At 37.9% G+C, this 23,425-nt stretch overlaps 1 protein-coding gene across 1 annotated transcript in view; it reads right to left on the bottom strand.

Moving 5' to 3' along the window:
* Positions 1-13,428: 13,428 nt before the first annotated feature.
* mxd1 (MAX dimerization protein 1) overlaps positions 13,429-23,425 on the bottom strand; it is a 30,777-nt gene continuing 20,780 nt past the window's right edge. Inside the window, exons 4-6 of the mRNA XM_082170387.1 lie at positions 23,203-23,317; positions 21,920-22,079; positions 13,429-17,086 (exon numbers count right to left, since the gene is read on the bottom strand). Coding sequence (XP_082026513.1) covers positions 16,893-17,086; positions 21,920-22,079; positions 23,203-23,317 — 469 coding nt within the window. The 3' untranslated portion in view covers positions 13,429-16,892. The remainder of the gene's footprint in view (positions 17,087-21,919; positions 22,080-23,202; positions 23,318-23,425) is intronic.

Here is a 23,425-nt window from a genome sequence, read left to right as displayed (position 1 = left end):
AGAGGTAATGCAGTTGTCCACGTCTGTCGCCATGGTTACTATGGCAGTATAAGCGGAAACCAGGGATATCGCCGATATTACGTCATTGACAGGCGACAATGACCAGGGACAAGCCATTATTTAAAATTGGAATTTCTCTGAAATTAAAAATATTTGGGAACTTTTCGGATATTGAAAGTACACAACTGCAGGAAATATATCACACTGTGCAAGTGACTTTTGGATATTTTATTACAAAAATCTTACATATTGTACCTTTGAGTGTTCATCAGAGGGGTCCAAGACCTTTTGTCGCATTTGAACCATGAATAAATTTTTAAATTTTGTGAAATTTTAAAAAGTAACAAATCCTTCCCTCGCGGGTCAATTTGACCCCATAGGAAGGAACTGAATGCGAGGAATGCTTCAGTACACATAGAAAAACCTAAAATGCTAAAACTTTACCAAAAAAATATTTTATTGCGTTTACATTGCATACTGAAGATAAATGACTTTAGGACCCAGCGGAGCAGCTCATCTGCTCCAAATAGAGCCATCTAGGGGCAAGAGTCATGAAATATCATGTTATATTATAATTTTTTCCACAGGAGGTCGGCAAAGACACAATGTAAGATATTTTGAGCTGAATTAAAAGGGTTATGCATGAAATTGTGAGTTATTTAGAATTTTATGTTGAAAGAATGTGAGGAATGTGCTTAAATGACTATTTATTTATTATTTATTGATCAAATCTAGCAGTTTAAATGTAAATTAAATAAAAAAAATCTCCAAAAAAAAGAAAAGAATAAAAAAAATAGAATAATAGATATTATCAAAATGAAATTAAATAAGCTTTCTAGACAAAAAAAGAAAATTAAGAATAATTTAAGAGCTTCGGGTCATTTTGACCCGCGAGGGAAAGCAAAGGTGTGTTACAAAGTGCGATGGAAGGATGAGAGTTAACAGTGAAGCGGCGAGTTTATTTGCTTCAAACTCCGTGCTGAGAAAGATAATAGGCCTACAGCTCTTCGGTGGTGAAGCTATTTTATTGATAAAAATGGCATGGTCGCGTTGAGAAGTTTCTGTGTTGCGGAATGTTTCTGTGTGAGTGAAGGCACGTTTCCATTAAAGATTCGCGCAAAACTTTTGCGATTTTTTCTAAATATCGATAAAACACTATTGTGAAATGACGGCGTTTCCATTAACCGACGTTATGCGACTAAAACGTAATTTTTTCAAAAATCATGGCAACGGACATTGGTAAGTTTATATATCACAGCCACGTACCGCACTAGACATTATTATTATTAATGGAAGGAAACTTAGGCGTGTTATCCAAGCATTAATGGCAAGGAAAGACCCCTATACTGTGTCTGTGAGCGGCACATATGAATTGTTTCTGGGTTTTTCTCATAGATATCATATATAAAGGCTAGATGTCTCGTGCGCGCTGCTGGCCAATGGAGGTCGACGTCGACGTGGCGGCCATCTTGCCACAGTGTGCTCGCTCACTCGTTTAATGGTGCATGTACTTTTAAATAACCATAATTTGCTCAATTTTCTACCGATTTTCAAACGGTTTGGTTTGTTATAAACGTCAGAGATGTAGTTATGACACTGCATACATATGAATAATTATAAAATACATGTGCAAGCATTCGGAATTATAGCCACGTTAACGTTTGTAAGAAACCAAACCGTTTGTAAATCCGTCAAGATTTCAGCTAGATAAGAGGATTTGTGTGCATGTAGTGCTGCGTTCCAGTCCACTTTTAGACACGCAATCACGAACTTCCCTAAGCACTTCCCCTCGGGGGAATCCCCGCCGCCATTTTGAAGTGCGTTCCACTTCGTGAAGTGGACGAGGGAAGTTTAGATGGACAGACCCTCGTTCCCTCGATTTGGACCGAGGGAGCGAGTCTACTTCATATGTACACTTCAGGCACCTATATGTCCCACAATGCAGTACGATTGTGACGTCACCACAGATCTCGTCTGATCACCACCACAACAAACAACTCTATGATATAATAATTCTAATTTTTTTAATTGAAAACAACCCAAAAATCATATATACATTTGGATGCTGCATTAAACAAATTCTTAAAGGGAAAACAAATGTAAATAATAAATCAACTACATAGCTGATAAGTGATCAAGGGCTAGGACGTTCCAATTCAGCCCATTGCAGTTTCCGCCAGTAGTGGGCACTCGCAATGACGTACATCCGAGTGAACGAGACGGAGGGAAGTTTGCAAGTGAAGGGCATGACAACTTTGGACTGGAACGCAGCCCTGATTACTCACCTTAATTCAGAGCTTCACTGTGACAAGATGGCCGAACGGTGATATCGGAAGTGACTGCGCCATAAGACATCTTGCCTTTATATATGATATCTATGGTTTTTCTCACTCATTTCTGCTCCGAGGTCTTGATTGTGGCATTTCTTTGAGGTTTAGAATCCAGTATTTCTGTCATTCTTTTGTCTTTTATGAATTCAATGAAGAACTCCGTCTCATATTCTGTCCAAACACACCGCGCCTTCTAAGTCAGGTGACCTGTAAATGCGCAAAAACTGTTTCCATTGCAGTTTTGCGAAATATTTCTTTTTAGAATTGCCTGAAAAAACACCTCATGCGAGCGTAAAAACTTTTTCGCGATAAATGGGATTTTTTTGCGAAATGGCCTATTTTCAATTTGCGCAATTTGAAGGGTAATGGAAACGCGGCTTGAGTCACGTGTGAGTGTGTCACGTGAGCTACAGTGAAGAAAGAATTGTTGAATTTTTTTAGTTATAGCCTATAATGTTATACAGGGCTACAGAGGCCCTTCATAATGCAAAGGGAAACTATCTGCTCTGCCTATAGTTAGCATTAGCAATGGCCCTAGGCCTATGCAGTGTTTAATAAACAGCTGTTATAATAAATAAGGTGAAATTTAGTGCAGACCCGTATCGTGATATAGATATATCGTGACCTCTGTTTCACGATACATATCGTATTGTGACTGTTGTTGATACACAGCCCTAATAAATAGATAGATAGCATAATAACATTCAGCAATTGACACAGCAGTTCATTTCACAGCATTCAAAATGCACCAAAACTATAAACATACATGTCACATATCAAGTCATTCTTCCTTGCAGATGTTTTTACCTAATTACACACTTTGCTCATAAAACAATAACCTAAAAAAACACTAACAACAGGAAGCATTGTTTCTTTTGTGAATAAATAAAAAATCAAAATCTTTACAAGAAACTACAAAACAAGAATGATAGCCTACTCTCTCTTTAGAATTCTCTGCACTGTTACATGGTCCATGTTTGCATTACAATACAAACTTGTTTCTTTTTGTACAGATGGTAATGAAAGACTAACGCCTGTGTAGGTGTTCAGCTACATGTAATTGTTTTGATATAGGTTTTTTTTTTTGAATATGGTTTAGAATATTTAATATCGTATTACTGTAAAAAATTTAGCAAATTGCTGTCTCCTTCAGTTTTTGATTTTGTTAGGTTGAAAATAGTATATAAGCATATGCAAATTGTCCAGATAGATAGATAGACGGATGGACGGACGGATGGATAGATAGATAGATAGATAGTATTTTTTATAAATCGACCACTAGAGGGCGTTATATACTCATGAAATCAGACTGGTCCTACCGATCTCTGTACAGCTATGCATAAATAAAGGCTCCTCGTGTCATTTTCCGAGGAAAATGTCAAAAACACACATCGCATTCTGTTTAAAGTACCTCTGTGACATTATGATGCAATATGTATGTTGCAAGAGTTTATTTACGCATAATTTATTAGTCACAAAATATGATCTGATCCCCATAAATGAAATGGATTTTTTTTTTTCTTTATGTCTTGATTGAACTGCCTGTTGTTTGGTATCTATTATGTGAAACCCCATCCCACTGTGAAGAAGCACAGAGACAAACATAGCTCACCCCAAAATACTACATCATTGTGTTATTAGAAGTTTATTAGAACACACACACACACACACACACGAGACTAAAATAGAGACTTTGTGTACAGGGAGGGAATTCCCTGTGTAAATCCTCTTAAAGATTAAAATAGAGGAGAAATAGAACCAGTGTTTCTAAATAGATAATTGTAGAACAGACTTTGAAGAAAATAAAGAAAGTGATTGTCGTCTAACACTCTAAGGTCAAGGTTCCTTACATTAAATTCAAGTCACATGGGTGACTATAGTTGTTGTTGGTGGTTTTTCTATCGTCTGTTTTCATTTTGTTTTAGCTAAAGTTTTAGTAATTATGTTGTCACTTATTAGTTATTTTCTCTTTTTAATATGTCTATATAGTTTTTATTTCAGCTTTAGTTTGAGTTATTTTAGTAGGCCTACACAAAGTTAAACCAAATGAAAATGAGCAATGTTGCATTGGCAACTAGCTTAAAGTTAGATCGTTTTTTATTTTATTTTAACAAATGTATTGCATCATAATGTCACAGAGGTATACTTTAACAGAATACGATGTGTGTTTTTGACATTCGTCTCGGAAAATGACATGAGGAGCCTTTATTTATGCATAGTACAGAGATCAGTAGGACCAGTCTGATTTCATGAGTATATAACGCCCTCTAGTGGTTGATTTATAAAAATACTATCTATCTATCTATCTATCTATCTATCTATCTATCTATCTATCTATCTATCTATCTATCTATCTATCTATCTATCTATCTATCTATCTATCTATCTATCTATCTATCTATCTATCTATCTATCAGAAAAGGGGTTTACACTCCATGAATGTTTGTACAGACAAGGAATTTACTTTGGCAGGAAGGTGCATACATATAACATACAACATATAGGATACAGGATATAAGAGCACCAAAAATACACATGGGATACCTTTTAAGGCAATGGTGCAAAAGTGCAAATATTGAGCTAAGAGTTTATGATTTAAAGTCAGCGCAACTATGGCAATGTTTAAGAGTTTATAATCAGTGTAAATATGGCATGGTTAAAAGTTTATAGTTTCAAGTTCAGTGTCAATGAGAGCTCCAGTCCAGGCCTTATTAAAGAGGCCAGTAGTAGAAGGAAAAAAACTGTTCTTATGGCGTGAGGTGATGGTCCTAATGGCCCGCAGCCTTCTGCCAGAGGGAAGTAGCTGGAACATATGGAAGCTTGTTTCCGCCACTGAATAATAAATAAATAATAATAATTGACTTTTTTTCTCAGAATTGTGAGAAATAAAGTCGCAATTCTGAGAAATAAAGTCGCAATTGCGAGATATAAAGTCGCAATTCTGATAAATAAAGTCGCAATTGGGAGATATAAAGTCAGAATTGCATGATATAAAGTCGCAATTGCGTGTTATAAAGTCAGCATTGTGAGATATAAACTATTCTGAGGTAAAAAAAAAAAAAAAGAAAAAGTCCGTATTTTTTTCCCCCTTAGAATTGGACTTTATATCTCACAATTGAGAGTTTATATCTCACAATTCTGAGAAAAGATGTCAGAATTGCCAGATATAAACTCGCAATTATGTGTTATAAAGTCAGAATTGCGTGATATAAAGTCGCAATTGTGAGATAAAAAGTCGCAATTATTATTATTTATTTATTATTCAGTGGCGGAAACAAGCTTCCACAGGAACAAGGAGTAACCAGGGTTGGAGGGATCTGCCACAATCTTCTTCGCTCGCCTCAGCGCCCTTGAGGATTCTGCAGTCTGCTCTTATCCTTGGCCGTGGCAGCAGCGTACCAGGTGATGATGGAGGAGGTGAGGATGGACTCATGATTGCTGTATAGAAGTGCACCATCATTATCTTAGGGAGGTTGAATTTCTTCAGCTGCCGTAGGAAGTACATCCGCTGAAGTGCTTTCTTGGTGAGGTAGCTGGTGTTGGGCTTGTAGTTGGTAATCTGCCTGAGCCCCCTCCATACAGAAGCAGAGTCGTCAGCAGAGAACTGGTGTTGAAGTCTCTCTGAGTAATAATAATAATAATAATAATAATTCATTACATTTATATAGCGCTTTTCTCAGCACTCAAAGCGCTTTACATAGAAGGGGGATCTCCTCAACCACCACCAATGTGCAGCATCCACCTGGATGATGCGACGGCAGCCATATTGCGCCAGAACGCCCACCACACACCAGCTTACTGGTGGAGAGGAGACAGTGATGAAGCCAATCAGTATGGGGATGATTAGGAGGCCATGATGGACAGAGGCCACTGGGCAAATTTGGCCAGGATGCCGGGGTTACACCCCTACTCTTTCGAAAGACATCCTGGGATTTTTAATGACCACAGAGAGTCAGGGCCTCGGTTTAACGTCTCATCCGAAGGACGGTGCTCTTTAACAGTATAGTGTCCCTGTCACTATACTGGGGCATTAGGACCCACACAGACCACAGGGTGAGCACCCCCTGCTGGCCTCACTAACACCTCTTCCAGCAGCAACCTGGTTTTCTCAGGAGGTCTCCCATCCAGGTACTAACCAGGCCCAGCCCTGCTTAGCTTCAGTGGGCAACCAGTCTTGGGCTACAGGGTGACATGGCTGCTGGATGTACAGTCGTTTAGCCTCCTTTACAGCTTTGCTAAACCTGTTTTTCGACTCCTTGAATCTGTCTCTGTCCCCACTCTTAGATGCTTTCTCTTTCTCCACCCTCAACCTTCTGAGTTTACCTGAGAACCAGGGCTTATCATTGATAAAATTCACCCTGGTGCGTGTTGGAATACAGCGGTCTTCGCAGAAACTGATGTACGACATACAGCCTCTGTATGCTCATCCAGACTATTGGTAGTAGACCTGAATATGTCCCAGTCAGTAGAGTCCAAACACGCCCGCAGGTCCTCTAAGGCCTCACTGGTCCACTGTTTTGATGTCCTCACTGCAGGTTTGCAGAGTTTTAGTTTCTGCCTGTAAGCAGGAATCAGGTGGACCTGATGTGACCCATGGCCAGAGTGACCCAGTGCTGCTCGAGGGACTGCGTTGTAGGCTTTACTGACTGTAGTGTAACAGTGATCCAGAGGGTTGTCTTCTCTGGTGGGGCATTTGATGAATTGTCTGTATTTGGGGAGATCGTGGCTGAGATTACCTTTGTTAAAGTCACCAAGTACGATAACTAGGGAATCCGGGTTTGTTCGCTCCACGCTTAGTATCTGATCGGCAAGTGAGCGCTGGGCTTCTTTAACATTTGCTCCCGGCGCCATGTAAACAACGACCAAAATAAACGACGCGAACTAGCGAGGCGAGTAGAATGGTTTATCTATCTATCTATCTATCTATCTATCTATCTATCTATCTATCTATCTATCTATCTATCTATCTATCTATCTATCTATCTATCTATCTATCTCCACCTATCCATCCTTCCGTCTATCTATATCCATCTATCCGTCCGTCCGTCCGTCTATCTATCTATCTATCTATCTATCTATCTATCTATCTATCTATCTATCTATCTATCTATCTATCTATCTATCTATCTATCTATCTATCTATCTCTCCTTCCTATGTTTGGATGAAACATGACATGGGTTTGCTTTTGTGGGTTTCACATTCAGTACAGCTGATTTGCTTAAAATGTGTGTGTGTGCTTGAGCGTCAGTAAAGCAGTGTGTTCACTCATCTTCTCGCTGTGCTCTGTGGACTCTCTCTCTCTGTTCTGCTCCCATGAGATCACAGCCCACATCCAGCTCTCGGCTCTCCATCTCCATCTGTCAGCTCACGGGCCTGTGGCGTCTTCAGCTTCAGCTTCAGCGAGAGTGTGGCCCACTCACACTGACCGTACAACAGTTCACCATCCTCTGTCACTCTGGCTGATAGTGAAGGTGAGAGTATCACTCGCCTCTTTGAACATCAATGTGCTCAGGTGATGCGACATCACATTTATACTGAGCACATTCATCTGCAATCATAAACCACTTGGCTATATTACTTTTAAAGCATTGTTTTTTTTTTTTTATCTAGGTTCAGATTAATTTCTGCATTTTCTAAACATTTTCACAATAGCACATTTATAAAGTAACGCTAGATTTATAAATGCTCTTCTGCTCACCAAGGCTAAATTTAGTTGATAAAAAATATAGTAAAAACAGTAATATTGTGAAATATTTTCTGCACATTTAAAATAACTGTATTCTATTGTAATATATTTTAAATGTAATTTATTCCTATGATGGCGAAGCTGAATTTTCAGCATCATTACTCCAGTCTTCAGTGTCACATGATCCTTTAGAAATAATTATAATATGCTAATTTGAAGCTCAGTTATTACAAATTATTATTGGTGCTCAATTATTTATAATAGCTGTTATTATCAATGTTGAAAACTTGTAAAAAAAATGTTTTTGCTGCTTAATATTTTTGTGGAAAGTGTGATCCCATTTTTCCAGGATTTTTTAATGAATAAAGTTCAAAAGAACAGCATTTATTTGAAATGGAAATCTTTATAAATGCCTTTACAGTCACTTGAATCAATTTAAAGTGCCCTTGTTGAATACAAGCATTAATTTCTTGTTTTTCTTACTCCAAACTTTTGAATGGTATAGTGTATAATGTTTCCCACAAAAATTATGAAACCGCACAACTGTTTTCAACATTGATAGTAATGGCTGCTGAAAATTTAGATTTGCATATAGGAATACATTATATTTTAAAATATATTCAAATAGAAAACAGCTATTCTAATTTTTTATAATATTTCACAATATGACTGTTTTTACTGTATTTTTCGCCAAATAAATTCAACCTTGGTGACCAGAAGAGACTTCTTTAAAAAAAACATACAAAAAATTGAATTATCCCAAACCTTTGTGTTAGAGAGATTGTGTGTGTGTGTGTATATACATACATACATATACATATATACATTCACCTAAAGGATTATTAGGAACCCCATACTAATACTGTGTTTGACCCCCTTTCGCCTTCAGAACTGCCTTAATTCTACGTGGCATTGATTCAACAAGGTGCTGAAAGCATTCTTTAGAAATGTTGGCCCATATTGATAGGATAGCATCTTGCAGTTGATGGAGATTTGTGGGATGCACATCCAGGGCACGAAGCTCCCATTCCACCACATCCCAAAGATGCTCTATTGGGTTGAGATCTGGTGACTGTGGGGGCCATTTTAGTACAGTGAACTCATTGTCATGTTCAAGAAACCAATTTGAAATGATTCGAGCTTTGTGACATGGTGCATTATCCTGCTGGAAGTAGCCATCAGAGGATGGGTACATGGTGGTCATAAAGGGATGGACATGGTCAGAAACAATGCTCAGGTAGGCCGTGGCATTTAAACGATGCCCAATTGGCACTAAGGGTCCTAAAGAGTGCCAAGAAAACATCCCCCACACCATTACACCACCACCACCAGCCTGCACAGTGGTAACAAGGCATGATGGATCCATGTTCTCATTCTGTTTACGCCAAATTCTGACTCTACCATCTGAATGTCTCAACAGAAATCGAGACTCATCAGACCAGGCAACATTTTTCCAGTCTTCAACTGTCCAATTTTGGTGAGCTCGTGCAAATTGTAGCCTCTTTTTCCTATTTGTAGTGGAGATGAGTGGTACCCGGTGGGGTCTTCTGCTGCTGTAGCCCATCCGCCTCAAGGTTGTGTGTGTTGTGGCTTCACAAATGCTTTGCTGCATACCTCGGTTGTAACGAGTGGTTATTTCAGTCAAAGTTGCTCTTCTATCAGCTTGAATCAGTCGGCCCATTCTCCTCTGACCTCTAGCATCAACAAGGCATTTTCGCCCACAGGATTGCCGCATACTGGATGTTTTTCCCTTTTCACACCATTCTTTGTAAACCCTAGAAATGGTTGTGCGTGAAAATCCCAGTAACTGAGCAGATTGTGAAATACTCAGACCGGCCCGTCTGGCACCAACAACCATGCCACGCTCAAAATTGCTTAAATCACCTTTCTTTCCCATTCTGACATTCAGTTTGGAGTTCAGGAGATTGTCTTGACCAGGACCACACCCCTAAATGCATTGAAGCAACTGCCATGTGATTGGTTGATTAGATATATATATATATATATACACACACACACATATATATGCATATACAGTATAGATAGGTAGATAGACGTATTTCTATACTCTAAATTATTATAGATATACTATTGGTATCAGAAGAGACTTCTTTCCAAAAACATATATATTTTTTTTTTTTTACATCATTCCAAACCTTTAACCGCAAGTGTGTGTGTGTGTGTGTGTATATATATATATATATATATATAAATTAAATAAATTAAATTAATATAAATATACTATTACATTATATATGCAATGTATATATACATATGCATTAGCATATCCTAAAGTAAACCATTTAAAAAAAGCTCATATATGCACACGTTTCAGTACATTAGTTGAATTCTAATGCACAAGAAGATTGCTATGTTGTTCGTTTTTAGACAACTAAAACAATAAATAAAATTAAAAATTAAACAAATAAATATAAAAATAATAGTGTAGGCCTACTACTGAGATAATCTACTGAGAAACACTGGGGGTTGATTCCCTCAGAAAAAGTCACATTCGGGCACGTGTTAACCAGGACAGTGATGAGATGCAGTGTGTGTGAAGCGAAGGTCGCTGCGGTTGGCTTCTGGATAAGCTGCCGGATTTGTTTAATCTGACAGCTGAGGGTGGAGCGAGGGGTCAAACAGACTCTGACCCACACACACCAACACAAACACACACACACACACAAACCCAGACACAGCAGAACTAATGCAAAGGTCCTGTCAAAAATATTGAGCCACAAATTGATACTAATCCTCTACACTACCATTGTACTCTAGTCTTTCAATTCGAGACTACAGTAAGTGCACTACAAATAATTAACTAAATAAATAAACACATAAATCAATATCCTTGACTTGTTTTCCAGTAAACCATGCATAAAACAAGATAACTAAGCAAACGTTTCTGTCTTACATTTACATTTAATAATTTAGCAGACGCTTTTATCCAAAGCATGTCACGTTTTAAGATCAAACCTCGACTAAATACAGAAATATACTATATAAACAACTGAAAAAGTACACAATTATAAAATAAAAATACAGTTTTATACACTATATGGAACAAACATACCCTCAAAATGAATTTTATCTAATGCAATTTTACTTCTTTGGTCAATTTTAGTGCTGTCAAATCGATTAATCACGATTAATTGCATCTAACATAAACGTTTTTGTTTATATATGTGTGTATATATATTATTATATTCATATACGTATATATTAAATATGTGTGTGTGCATATATATATATATATATATATAAATATATAAATATATATATATATATATATACACACACATACACACACACACACACACACACACACACACACACACACACACACACACACACACACACACACACATTACATAAACAAAAACTTTTATGTTAGATGTGATTAATCAATTTGATAGCACTAGTAAATTTATAAATTTGAAGAAATTATGGACATAATTTTACTAGAAAACAATATCCATTAAGAATGTTCCTTTTCAGTAAAGGACAAAATGACAGTTGGACATTCGTCACATCAGGATCTTTAGTGACAGTTCAACACTGAATGAACAGCTTTTCCCTTAAGATGAGGAAAACCAAGCTTTTTCAGACGCCTTCTCTCTCTGCGCACACTATGTTTTTTAATACACAATAGTGCTATTTTTACTTTTCTCAGAAAACACTAAGAGTGCTGAGGAAGGGGAGGGAAACGGGTCCATTGTGGTGACCTTCAAGCATTATAGCGTTGCAGCCATAATCCAACTAGCCTGTCCAAACCCTGATAGCACTCATCTCTCTTTCTTCTTAGTCTGGTCTATCACTTCCACTTCTGTGCCGTCTAAAAACGACACCTACCCTTCCCCCTCCACGCTCCCATCCTCCGTTCCCCTCTATGATCTAGTTATTGAATGGCAGCTGAGATATTATCTGGCCATATTCAGGGACTCGACAGCATATTAGAAGATCTGTGAGGCCAGAGAGCAAAATAGCCACTTATTCACATAACTGGCACATTTAATTCTTACAGAAATGTCAGTTTATAGTCTTACACACACCAAGCACGATAACTATAAAGATAACCATAACTATATTAGCGTCCACACCAACAAACGATAATGCGCTGTTTATGAGAACGGCAGGTTTCTCGTCTGCGGCTTTGAATGCTCCAGCTCTTTAAAGCGGAATGGATTCTGATTTGCGGTCAATGTTTTTTATCGCTCATTAGATGGAGAAAATCGTTCTGAAAGTGATTCCAACTATATCTGTTCTCTGTGTGTTATAGTAGTGGTGTGTGGACTGCTATTCTTTTATATTTAGATTTTTTTTTTAGAACTAAATCTTTATCGTCAGTTATTGTTATTGTCCTGTGGTGTGTGAACGGGCCTTTAGCCCGCTTGTCAAATCCTGAAAGACCCCATAAATATCACAATAGATTTGTGGCTTTTAGTCCATGCATGTTTGCTTTGATGTCATTTATATGATAGCGTACTCAAAAACAATCAGGTATATGCCTTTTTTTTTTTTTAGGACCAAAATGATTGATTCAATTTTTGTCCAACATCTTAGAATGACAACCTAATGACAACTTGAATTATAAGATCAATAACTTAAGATAATACGTTTTTACATTGCTTAAACTCTAATTTTGCTCTGCATTGCTTCACTTTTTTTTATTTTTTTATTTATTTTGATACAAGATTCAACTAATTTTTTTTAGTCAGTTTAATGTAATTTAAGTTGAAATGACTCTAAACATCCAAGTTGATTGTACTTAAAAAATTTAAGGTAGCGGCTTTTTTTTAATAACCTGCCACCGTCAACTAGCAACTGCAAGAAGAAAATCAGGATTTGCTGTTGTGTCTTTCTTCAAAATTCCTGGATTCAGTTATAAATATCATGGATAGATACCACTCCAACTCCATTATTTTATCAGAATATGCTACCAAGGCAATACTAAAGTTAAGGGTTAGTATTTGTTTCGGCATTTTGTAGGCAATCAGAACTGTGGTTGACATAACCAATGAAATCTTTCGAATCCATTGCTGGTTTGAACAACTGGTTTGAGGAATGTTTGTCATGTTTGTCTGGAGCTGCTGGAGACTAACAACCAATTATTGCTTGTATATATGTGTACTGTATGTTTATTTTTCATTTGTCCGTCGTCTTTTCTTTATTTTGCTTCGCTTCAGCTATGATAAATAGACATCCGCTCTTGCATTGCGTGTTCGTGCATTTGGCGGCGGAGCAATGAAGGGAGGGGTGTGTTTAATTCAATTAATTGACATTCATTGAGACGAATAGGAATGCTAAAGGATAACTTTCTCAAAGTATTACAGAGCTCCAAGACCATTATTGCCACCGAATCAATCAAAACCACAAAAGATACATTTTTAAGATAGTGTACAGAAACAAGCTTTCTACATTTTCAGTTTTTATTTTTTATTTTAAGTTCATTCCTTTTAACCACATATTTAGCAGTCAACATCAAAGTAGCCCAACTCTTAAAAAGTAACAGCATAGAAATGTCCATTTTTGATTGGATGTAAAACAGACATAAAACCTCTTTCGTTTAGCTTACAAGAGGCAGTATATGTTCAAGGATGTGTGTGTGTGCACACATATTTGTGTCTATGTATATTTGGAAAGGTGTGAAACACCTGAGACGCAGTCACGATAAGTGGGAATGACTGGCGATGGGTTCATTTCAGCAATCAGTTTCTGATAACATCTATTGTTTTCATACATTTGTATGTCTTAAGGCTTTAGCCGTTTCGTACTCTACGTACGGTACATAACCAATATATACAAATCAAAAGTAGCACATCTACCCCCCGCGGTGACATCATTGACTGTGACAAGCGCAGCACCGGGACAAAGTAAGGGTTCATGTTAAAGCGGGAATTCACATCCGTGTGAGTGACAGCACCATATAGTCTTTCACGTAACATTCATAAGTGCAACACGTTAGCTATGTCCCGCCACTGGTGTTCACAGAAGACGGCGTATGAGAGGAGAAACGCAGACTCAGAAAGCCGGGGGAAAAAAGGTTGAACTACACAGAAAGCAGAGCCTACTTTGTTGGGAGTGGGTCGTGAGAAACTTCAAGACACCAAATTTTAACAAGACACAATCTTGAGAAGGAAGTTCACTTTTTGTTTGCACTTTTTTAAACACTTGTAACAAATAAAAACAAGCATATCAATACAAAAAGGCGTATAGCCCAAAACCCCCTGCCCTCTCAAGGAGAAAAACAAAACAAAACATCAAACCCTTTCTCTCTGTCTGTGGACAGTGACGTCACAAACTAGCAAACATGTATATATACAGTACACACCACCTTCCCCCCTTCCAAAATGCACGGTGCTCTAATGCTCTCATGGCTACAACTCACACAAGTTTTATACTTTTTATTTTTTTTATTTTTTTTTGGGGCGGATTTCATTTAAGATTTTTAAAACTACCCAACAGCAGCACTCACATCGAAAGAATGAACAATCCGATTCGTTTAAATTCCGTTTTTGGTGCATCAGTCTAAAAAATTATATATTCTACAATTCAAGATCTCACTTTGTGATGCAACAGTAGATTTCAGTACATTCAAACATACGGATCCTCCACTTGGCTCCCTACAGAACCCACTTTACTCACTAGTGTTATAGGAAAACGCTTCTCCCAAATCCGATCAGGCACGATAATAACAGGCTACTGATTACCCACTTTTCCACAATTGCAATGCCATCAACAAACTAACAAATACGTCCCAATCATATTTTTTTTTTTAATGCAGTTTATATTATTTTTATTTTTTTTATTTTTTAATCAAAACATTTTCATTTTTGTGCAGGAAAAAAAGCTTTTTTTTTTGGCTCTGCGAGCACAGAGTTAGAATTTAGGATGTGTAAAATAGGTATATATTTATACGTATCTATATATAGTGCAAATCAACTACACATTGAAACTAACGATAAGGAGAACAGAAGCAACTAAGGCAATCACTACTTAAATATATTCTCTCATATATATATATATATATTTATAGTCTTTGTTTTAACATATAATGTAGATCAAATATAAATATTTTATCCATAAACGTACATATAGGGTAGATATCTCTCTTTTTCTGTGAACTATATACACATCATGACTACATTTAGCTGAAATGGTAATAGCTGGGTAGCAGGAGTGAAACTGCAATGCAGTGCTGCAGTCATCGAAGAACACACACACACACACACACACACACACACACACACACACACACACACACACACACACACACACACACACACACACACACACACACACACACACACACACACACACACACACACACACACACACACACACACACACACACACACACACACACACACTCACATTCACACACTCTTACAATGAGCCTGATGGTGCAGGAGCAGAAAGGGTCCGTCGCTCATACAGTAGGTAATCTGAAGCCTCAGACCTTTGTATAAGCGTCTGCAGTCCATGCAATAACGCAAAGCTCTGCTAAACCATGGAATGTGCTTCTAGAGTTGCCCTCGCACTTCTTGGGCTAAACAGTCGAGAGAAAAGAAAACGGACAAACATGAAGAAGATGCATCACACACACAAAAACGCCACTGTCCTTAGAGAGAGAGGAAGAGATACCTGAGATCCAGACGTCAACCCTCTTCCCACCCCCGTTTCATAAACCCAACCCACAAACCCTTCGAAGAATCTCATGCTGCAAACGCTTCAGTCCCTTGGTTGTAGTAATAAAATATTCAAGATGGCAGGTCAGGGGGGGCATTTAAAGTATCGCATATGCTTAAAAAACTACATCGAATAGAGAATCTCTCGTTTGGGATGTCCGGAATCCGTCGGTAAGTCCAGTTGAGGGGTGTATTGCTACCGCCCTGATGATTTCGCACAGCATGAGTATTATGAGTGCTTGCTGGGTAAAAACAGAAAGAGGAAACAACAACAACACGTCAGTGATCTCTGCCCGTGCAGTGACGGGAGTGTCGGGTATTAGACAGTGCAGGTAGATATTTTTTGTTTAAGACTAGCTAACACACTACGCCTGATACATCACTAAAGTAGCTGCAGTCCCTTCGGAGAGACGTTTTAGAAAACAAAACGACATGACAGCACATCTCTTGACACAAAGCTATCTTTGCCTGTATGGTAGAAGTAACCCTTTTGCTCTGATCTCGCAGCTTTCCCAAATCCGGTCCTTGGCTATTACGTGGGACGAGGCAAAGCTGGCTTCAGACGAGCGTAAAAAGGCCACTCCTTCGGACGTTGTCATCTAAGTGCAAAATACCATGCTCTGGTTGGTTAGCTAACTGGTCAGATGACCCAGCCCTGTGTCTGGACGGTTCAGTTTTTGATTGAAGGAACGTAAGACAGCCTGGGTGCGTTGTCCCAGAGTGCGACGGTGACTAGGCAGTGGGTGTGGTATGGTACACATTCTTCATCTGGCTATGAGGTCTTTAAGGGTCTTCTGAGGGTCTTCCGGGAATGGCAATGTCCCAAATCGTGTGCCTCTCTCCAGGATGGTGGGGTGGGAGCAAAGGCAAATGGGTGGGAAGATCTGATTGGTGCGGCTTGGTGAAGAAGGGTCGGCCTTTTCTCCCAGTTAGTGCTGCATTTATGAGGTCTGTTTGGTGGGCGGCACATCCAAATTCCAATACTTTCTCCGTGCTTCCTCCTCTTGACTCGCACACGCACACCTAGACTGGATTTGTCAGAGCAAGGGAAAGACCTTTTCGTTGTTTCGGTCACAAAGGAGACAACACCGTTCAAGTATTAGAGGAGGACCTGGCTGAAGGTGATTGGAGGTTCAGGTTGAAGTGGTTGGAGATGAGTGGCTGAGGAACCGGGGTGATCTGTGCTCTTATAGACTGCAGCCCAGCTCTGGGCTCTTCTCCTGAGGGTTGGCGAGGCGACGGAGACTGGCACTGGAATAGCCTTCATCACTGCAGCTGCTGCGCAAGCTCCCCCGCTCGTCCGAGTCGCTTACGCTGCTGGTGCTCCACTCCAGGTCTCCCAGCAGATAGTCTGTCCCTTCCACGTCAACATCCACCTCTTCTGCAAAGCAAACAAAAGGAAAAAATTCTTAGGATTATTTGGCAGATATTCCTTCTTTATCCTTCCTATGTCTGAAGTGCAAATTATGAATAAAACAATTGTGGTTAGATATTTTAATCAACAGCCCTAATAAAACTGTTACCAAATAACAATTAAGTCATTTGTTTTGATTGCAATTTGTTTGTGAGTATCAGTGGTCTGGAGTGGACTGGGGGACCGCTGGAGGCATGGAGAGTCAGTTTTCTGTTCTGTTTCATGTGAAGAATCTGGGTAATTTATATGTGTTCTTCATTATGTAAAACCAATAAAAAAAACAACTGATCACGGGGGAAAAAACCCTATAAAAACTGGTAGAGCATGGTGCTAAATACTGTGAATTTCAAAATAAATGCAGAAGTGTCTCCCTAATGGCAGCAACAACAACAAAATCGATAATAATCAATAATAAAAATCTACACAATTTAACAATAAGTTGGGTCTATGCACCATGCGCAGGGATGTGCTATAAGTGACTTTATACAATAGTGGAAAAAAATGCATTTCCAAAGGTGTTGAAATCCAAGCAAAAGATCATTTACAATAGATCATTATATATTATATTATAATACAATTTATATTATATATTCTTAGGATTGTTTGCCATATATTTCTTCTTTGTCTGTAGTTAATTGCAGAGTGAAATAGAAAAAAATATGAAAATCTACAATTGTGATTAGATATTTGAATCAAAAGCCCTAATAAAAATGATGGTGCTAGCATGTAATATATGCAGAATACTGAATGAACAGTGAATGCACAGATGGTGAATTCCACTATACAATATTGGAAAAAATGCATTTCTGTGAAAATAAAAATCACTTACAAATGTGTTTCAATCCAAGCACAAGATCATTTCATATTAACGTTTTATATATTATATTATACATATAGAATTTATATTATTTATCAACATTTATTATATTATATACACTTAATAGAAGCAATTACCTGTTGTTTTCTTTATTATTATTATTATTCATTATTTAGTATTTTATTGGTTGATTTTTTTCCCCAGTAAAATACAGAAAATAAAATGTGTCTTTTTATTCAAATGATCAATAGGTTCATGGATTATAACAATTGTTGTTATGCAGCTTTAGACAGCTTTATTTTGCTCATCCACAAAGATTTGATGGATGATGTTAACACAGATGTCTGACAGTATGTCTACATTGCAAGCAAGTGGTTTGACAAGACAACCAAGATTGATCACGTTATAATCAATGAAGCCGTCAACAGTGCACACTAACATAAAGGGAGCGCTCTAGTTTTTTCTCTGTGTCGTTTAGTTTGCCTAACATTCATATTAACATCATCTGCCAAACTTTCCTTGATAATGCTTGTCTTGTGTCACACACATAGTACTCTCACCCAGTTTTATGCAGCATTTGTTCCTTTAGATGTTAAAAAATCTATTCACATGCGCATAAATTATAATTACGTGAAAATTGCATGGTGTGAGCTGTAATTTCCTTTAAGACCCGTTTTCAATCGATAGTTTATTAAGGTTATAGCATTTTCATGTGCATTTTGAAGTGCGCTACGTTTAGTCAATCTGGCCCATTATCTCCATGGCAACATTCCAATTTAGGTGTTAAAGCATTCATTGTGGTGCTGCGTGCTACAGTCGATCTATGTGCCATCTGTTTGTAGGACAGGCCACAGCATATACAAAATAAATTCCCCAAGATAATTATTTGTCTGAATTCTGAGAAACACAATGTGAGCTTCCTGTGTGATCATCAAACTTCCACCGTGTGTCCGCAAGTGAACCTGAAATGGTGTATGGGAGTCTGTAGATGTCTGTCGATGACTAACCGGTTCTAGGTAGAAGCATTACCACTAAAAAACCTTTTACAAGAAAAAGCTCCTGGGTATTTTTTAAAAAGCGTTCGTAGAAGCCTCGAATGGATCTTACCTATTTGACCCGGTTGTGTTCAAGGTAAATAATGCATGTATGACAATGTGACATGCATAAAAGCAAGATTTTAAATGATTAAAGGAATACAATTTCTACTTCTCGGCTTCTTTTTAATGTGTACTAAATGAGCAGTACAAGTTTCGACATGTTGCAAACGCAAACAGTTCAGCTCCCTTGTTTGTTCTATAGCTTTACATTCACCATCCATCCACATTTGTTTGAGTTTCTGTGTTGTCTACAGCCAATTTCCTCATCTGTATTCGTGTTTGCTTTGTTATTAAACCTAATATTTTAGATTTAACTTATATTTGCATTTGCAAACTGAATGCACTATGCTGCGTCCTACTGATTGCACTGTATCATCTTATCATTTTTTTTCTTCTCTTTTATTATTTCCTTTTAAAACATTTTACTTTAGATTAGGTCACAGAAAATCGGAAATTGTCATTAAGTGCTTTAAGCCAACCTTTATTGGACATTTATTGCATTAGTAACGAGAGTTTCTTAAAATGTTTATGTAAAGTACTTTGAATTACCATTGTGTATGGAATAAACTCACCTTGCCTAATATTTCAGAATATGGCAGGTGGAACATGTGACATTCTGTAATGATTTGCAATTGCAACTTTTTTTCATCATGCTTAGGTAACATAAGGTGCGCCCACATCTGTCATAAAAAATGCACATATAACAACTAGACCATTTAGTATTTTGCCATTTTGAGATTATTGGCTCTGGCCACTGAAAAACCCATATTGGTTGACCACTACAAACCACTACAAAGAATGAAATCATGAGGAAAAATATATTAAAATGCCTTAAATTACAGTCTTATATCTAATGTTTAAAGGGTTAGTTCAACCAAAAATGGAAAAAATAAATAAATCTGTTCATCATATAAAGCGATCGTGTCTCTTCAGAAAATTTGTACTAAACCGCTTAATTCATATGGATTAGTTTTACAATCTCTTTATGAACATTTTGAAGCATCAAAGTGGTAGCTGTCAATGGAGGGACAGAAAGCTCTCAGGTTTTTATTTATATGTGTTTAGAAAATGAACGAAAGTCTTACAGGTCTGGAACGACACGAAGGTGAGTAAATGATGACAAAAGTTGCATTTTTGGGTGAACTAACCCTTTAATGTAATAATGCTGTAAAAATGTTCTAAGCCAGGGGTGTCAAACTCAGTTCCTGGAGGGCCACAGCCCTGCAGAGTTTAGCTTCAAACCTAATTAAACACTGATCAGCTAGTCAAGTCTTTCAGGCTTATTTGAAAACTGCAGGTGTGTGTGTGTTGAAGCAGGGTTGGATCAAAACTCTGTAGGGCTGTGGCCCTCCAGGAACTGAGTTTGACACCTGTGTTCTAAGCAATATCTACTTATTTGCTTCATTCTTTAGAGCTGTGGTTTTATACTTCAACACATACGTGACTATAACTCTATGTGGGACAGTCATGTGTACCGCTCATACATCTTTTGTTTCAAGGTAGAATATGGCAAGTCTTTTAGGCCCCGTTTACACCTGGTATTAAGATATGTTTTGGTCGAGTTGTGTTTGGATCAAGCGTGCCGCACAAGCCCTGAAAAGTGAAGCCAAAATGTCTCGATCGCCCCCCCGGTGACTGGTCCTAGTATAGGTCATAAACCCCGCCTCCCTGTGTATTCAACGGGACTTAAGACCAACTAAACAATTTAATTACACTTCAAATATCTTTTTTTCCGAAGGTGGTTTCTGTCATTTACTGTAGTTTTTAATCACGCTGATGTAAATTCATGTGTTTGTTTTTAAAATACGTTTTTTTGTTGTTATTTGATGCTATAAAAACGGTGGTGGATGGGTTTTTGTTTTCACACTTGGATTGAATCTTTGGTCCAAACTAGAGTTTGACTCACACATAAAATTCATGGGCTAGTGTTATCTGGGATTAAATACTGTGATGTTTGTGTACCAGCCCAAATCTTTAATCATTAAGCTACCAAAACCCATACATGAATGTATGTGTCTGGCTGTGCTAGTTTTATATATATTTATGTCAGTTTTATTCATACAAATAGTGGAGAGAAATGTGTGAACAGTCATCAGCTGGATTGGAACACGCATGCTAAACCACGTTATCTGAAAATGTTTGATGTCTCTAAGACTATGTTCACAGTCAGCCCATTTCTGATTATTTGTGAATCCAATTGGATTCTGATCTAAATTATCCACATTGTCCACATTGCAGTGCATTGCAACTGTTCAGATCCAATTTGTGTGTCCCATGGTGCTCTTTTGTTTTAAAGAATATCTATGTTGGTTTATGTTTTCTATGGCAAATACGGTTGGTATGGACAGGTTTGACTGGTTTGAAATGTTGCCTAACAATATGACGATGTGAAGCTCCAGCGCTGGGCTACTGCATCTAATGAAGAAATATAGGAGGCTGGCATGCACGGCTTTATTTTGCGCTGCCGTCTCCGTCACACAGTAAAAGAAGTGAAAACACCTCATCACTGGACCACGAGATGTCTCCATTATATTATAATTTTCTGTGCGACCTGCACATCAACAACAATGCAACACAACCCTGCTTCTGCAACGACATCTGACGCATTTACATTTTATATGCGCGAGACAGTGAAATGCAGGCTAGCTATGTGAAATCTGATCAGAGCGGTCAGACTAATACAGAGTTCCAGAAATAAGATTTGAGTTGGATTTCAAATCACATAATGTTGCTTGAAATCGGATTTTATGTGATTTTCTTGTCGTTCACACTTGCTAAATATAATCGGATTCCAATCCGATATGAAAAAAAATTGGATTTGGACTGACAGTGTGAGCAAGGCTTAAGACTTAAAGACTCTTGTTGACCATAACCGTGAGTATATACCTTGGTCGGAGTCGGATTTGTCGGAAGAGATGGTGGAGCCCATGCTGTCCATGCGTGTGCGCTCCACACCCAGCTGCTCCAGGCGTCTGCGCAGGTGCCTTTGTTCTCTTTGCAGCTGGTCTATAGCGTGCTGGGCCTTCCGCTCGCCATCTTCCAACCTCTGCAAAGACACAGATGTGCTCAAGTCTTATTGTAAAACGGATAGTACTGCCACCAAGCCGATTTATATACACGTGTGACTGCACATCAGTTCAATTCTGTATTATTTACACTACCATTCAAACGTTTGAGGTCAGTAAGATAATACGTTTATTCAGAAGTTAAAGCAATTGAATTGATCAAAAGTGACATTAAAGACATTTATATTACAAAAGATTGCATAATATAACTATTGTTACTGTATTTTTTGTAAAATAAATGCAGCCTCGGTGAGCACAAGACTTTCTTCAAAAAGCAATTAAAAATCTTACTGACCCAAAAGATCTGAACGGTACTGCATGCATCAGACTTCTAAGAAACATACAGTAATGAACTAATCTACTTTGTGTGTGTGTAAGAATTGTTGGTAACACTTTACAATATGGGTAACAATAGTTAATGCATTAACATTAACAATGAGCATTGCTTAGTTTCTGCATTGACAACTGTATTTAAATGCACAATTGAATCTAATTGACAGCGATAACCATAGCAATGGATGGAACAATATGATACTGTATATCAAATACACCTGCCACTTTTTCTATGTAATGTGTTATTATGTGGGTCATTTTATTACTAACTTTTCAAATCAGTCACTTAGTGATTTTTTTAACATATAAATTTACAGATTTTTAAATATAAATGAGTTCTAAGCACTTTGTTTTATGATCTGTCCTGACAGTGAGTATTTATTATTTCATGAATAAATAGGTTAAGTTAATATTACAAACTGTTTCTTTGCATTTATTTTGGATTTATTGTCAGTACTGTGTTTCGCAGTTCACATGGGTAGGGTACTTCATACTGTGTGTGTGTGTGGATGACTGTGTTCGTACACCACCACCAAAGACCCTTTTTTGACCCAGGAAAACCCTGTTAAGCTTTGGGGGTTAAAGCTCACAGGACGTTTTAAGCACTTCAGGGTCGTGCCTAACAACAACACCACTTAACTGTGGTAAAATCTCAGTAACTGCCTCTTGTGACTTGCTGCTTTAATATCAGATCATTGCATTTTGGTCTTCTGAGAATCGTCTTTGGCTTTCATGCACAATATGAATTGCCAAGGGTACGTTGGCACATACCTTGATGTGTTCCTTAGCCCTCATAAGTAGGCTGAGGGTTGTGTGCCTGTTTGAGTCTGGTCCTAAGGGCACGAGGGATTTCAAGCGTTCCAAACACAGTCTTAAATGTGCCCTCCTGGGTGGTTGACGTGAGGAAAAGAGAGAAAGAGAGTTAGTCATAAAAGCAGTGCAACTACAATACATTCAATAAGCAGTAGCAACAACGTGAATCATAAAAATAGGA

This window comes from Leuciscus leuciscus, assembly GCF_965113295.1.
Source record: "Leuciscus leuciscus genome assembly, chromosome: 5".
Lineage (NCBI taxonomy): Eukaryota > Metazoa > Chordata > Actinopteri > Cypriniformes > Leuciscidae > Leuciscus > Leuciscus leuciscus.
Note: the sequence above shows the minus strand (reverse complement) of the source record. Positions and strands in the feature narration are given on the sequence as shown.